This window comes from Anopheles coustani, chromosome 2 (assembly GCF_943734705.1).
Source record: "Anopheles coustani chromosome 2, idAnoCousDA_361_x.2, whole genome shotgun sequence".
Classification (NCBI taxonomy): domain Eukaryota; kingdom Metazoa; phylum Arthropoda; class Insecta; order Diptera; family Culicidae; genus Anopheles; species Anopheles coustani.
In genome coordinates this window covers 42,886,293-42,889,168 of record NC_071289.1, presented here as the reverse complement: position 1 = coordinate 42,889,168, position 2,876 = coordinate 42,886,293, and the positions used below count along the sequence as shown (strand labels likewise).

Here is a 2,876-nt window from a genome sequence, read left to right as displayed (position 1 = left end):
TGTTTCGTTGAGATTGAACTTTATTCATTTACGTTTGGATCATGCACAGATAGGCAACAGTATTTCAGTTGGACGTCATATGTTTACTTACGGTTGAACAGTGATACAGAAGCAGTTGAACGATGCTTACCTGGGCTCGAAAACGGTGTAAAACCTAAAGATATTTCTATGCTATGCTAGTGTGATACATGTGGCACCATTTAACCTTCGTTGGTGTATATTGTATATCATTGAAAAAATAAAACGATACATCATTTCAAAAGATCTTGCTCTATGCGACGCTTGGGTTTCGCAGGCAAAGCGTGTGCAATAGGCAATCGCCGTAGTTAATAGCACAACCAAGTACTGTGTGGCTTTTATGTTAAAATGCATGCCTCCTCCACCGCCTCCGTTACAAATAGTATTACTATTACTTCCATATGCACAATACAACTGGCTTGATAAACGGGTTTCGTACGTTGCATTATCGTTTTCAAGGCATGTTTGCGTATCAATTACGTTTAAGTTGGTCCGATAGCTCACCGTCTTCGTAAAAACTGAATTCCATCACGGTTCCGTTCGTACCAACTAGTTATATCTGTTTCTGCATTCCAAACAGTTGCAGGTCGCAAGAAGTTAGAACTATTCATATCAGTTGATAATTGTATAATTGCGACTTCGTTGGCAAAGCTAGAGTGAATATATTGGGAATAGAGTATAATATGAGCCACATTCAACACACTTATTTTCACGTGTGACGCGATATCCCACAGTGGTATTATAATAAGAACAATGAGCAGCTGAAAATAAAACAAGAAAATAAATAGTAGACTTGGGTCATTCTGTTGAGTATAAAATAGTTACCAGTAACAACAGTGTTTCTGTTAAGGATGGGTCCACCGCACAAATTATTAATCAGCGTACTATAAATTGTAACATGCCATGGCCATTTTCTTTGTTTACCTTCACCAATTTATTTTCGTTTTTTTTTTGTCGATGGATCCGTTTGGTCAGAGAATTAGGAAATGGTGCTTTTACAGATTTTGCCAGATTGGGCACGCGGATTGGGAAGGCAGATTGAGTTTTCTGGACATCCACCATTTTCCACGGCACACGGACTGTAGAACAACGGACAGACATCGGCCACGGGGATTAACTGGGAGCTTTCATATTCCGTTGCATTATTCGGTTTTGATAAAGCTTTTCGACGCACCCCATCCTGGTTAATACTTTCGATCGTGTCACTATAAAATTGAAAGAACAATGTATAAACGTTCATCATCAATGTACACAAATAAGAGTAATGCTAACCTGCCGTAGTTCGACCAAAAAATTATCTCATTGGTTGCGGCTAAATAATAAGTGTCGGTAACATCGCTGACAATCGTGCGGATCTGCTTACTACGACTATCCATACAGTCGATCTTTGATGTGTCTTCGTTTACGTAACAGAGTTCTCCAGTAGCGATGGAAACCGTTATATCTTTGATCCCTCGAGTATCTGACAACAGTTCTGGTTCAGATCCATCGAGATTGGAACATCCAATTCCGCGTTTTCCAACCGTTCTGAATAATTTACCATGCACCGGATCAACAGCGATTCTATCATTACCATCGACATTGAAGACCACCGTTGTCCGCAAGTCTGGGTTGTCCATGCTAGCTACCTCGATGGTTTCCTTTACATAATCAACCCAGTATAGACGACGTGCGATCCAGTCCACAGCAATATTTAATGGATCGACTCCCTTCGTGATAAACGCTTTCTTATCAGTTCCATCATACTTTGCACTGTAAATTGATTGTGTTTCACGTTCCGTCCAGTAGAGACGGCCTTCAGTGCAATCTTTATCGAGTCGGTTAATATTTTTTGCAACCAGGACTTCCCGATCGTTGACAGTTGTATCATCATTTAATAAAAAGCGCCTAATGCTCACACTTTTCTCTGAAGCTAGTACCCAAAACAACAAATCATTTTCAAAACGAGTCGCAGCGTTGCATTCAGTGTCTTTTTCAATCCTATCATCGCATGGTTTTAGATCCTTTATCCACTTTGTCGTGTTTGTATACCGCATAATCCATTGTCGATACTTGGAAACGTCTGTAAACACCGTAGGTTTGGAACTGTCACAAAGATTTTCCTCCACGTTCGGTCTTATTGGGCTGAATGACACTAATCCTCGCAAGTACCACGTATCATTAAGGTTAAAAAACATACCACCTCCGCAATCCCCGTTACAAGCACTGCCATTGTCTTTTCCACCAGCACAGTACATTTTAGTTGTTAAGCGGTTTCCATACGTTTCATTATCATATGCAACACATGTTTGTGTGTCCAGTACAGGTATCGTTGCCTGGTGAAGTGTATCAGTTAATTCATCATCTTCGTCCAAACCAAATCCAATCACTGTTCCTTGTGATCCAAATATTTGATTTTCATCACTATCAGCATTCCAAATGGACACTGGTCGTACAAAGTTTGTTATGTGAATATCAGACGTTAATTTCACAATTGCAATATTATTCGCCAGACTCAAGTGGTCATATTCCGGATGGATAATAACTTTCGTCACATTCAACTCTTGTAGCTCTTTAGTTGATGCATCTCTATATTTACGGCCACCGGACACATGTATACCATTTTCGGGTCTGACACCAATAACAGCACAACTAGCAGCTGAAAAATAAAAACAGTTTTGAGACGATAAATAGGCTGAAAGTGTAAAAATATGTTTACCAGTAAGAACTGTGCTGCTGTCAACGAAAGCTCCCCCGCAAAGTTCACCTCCGATGAATAACGTGGCATGCCATGGCCATTGCCCCGGTCTAGCCTCCACGCCATTATGAATAAGTGGAACGGTATCACCATGAGCTTGCGATTTAGATGAAAGGAAGAA

At 40.4% G+C, this 2,876-nt stretch overlaps 1 protein-coding gene across 1 annotated transcript; it reads right to left on the bottom strand.

Annotated features, from left to right (window-relative positions):
• Positions 1-973: 973 nt before the first annotated feature.
• LOC131266047 (nidogen-like) lies at positions 974-1,544 on the bottom strand. Its single transcript, XM_058268394.1, has 2 exons — positions 1,291-1,544; positions 974-1,223 (listed from the first exon to the last, which is right to left on the bottom strand). The coding sequence occupies exons 1-2, from the start codon at positions 1,392-1,394 to the stop codon at positions 998-1,000; spliced, it is 330 nt and encodes a 109-aa protein (XP_058124377.1). The 5' UTR covers positions 1,395-1,544; the 3' UTR covers positions 974-997.
• Positions 1,545-2,876: the final 1,332 nt, after the last annotated feature.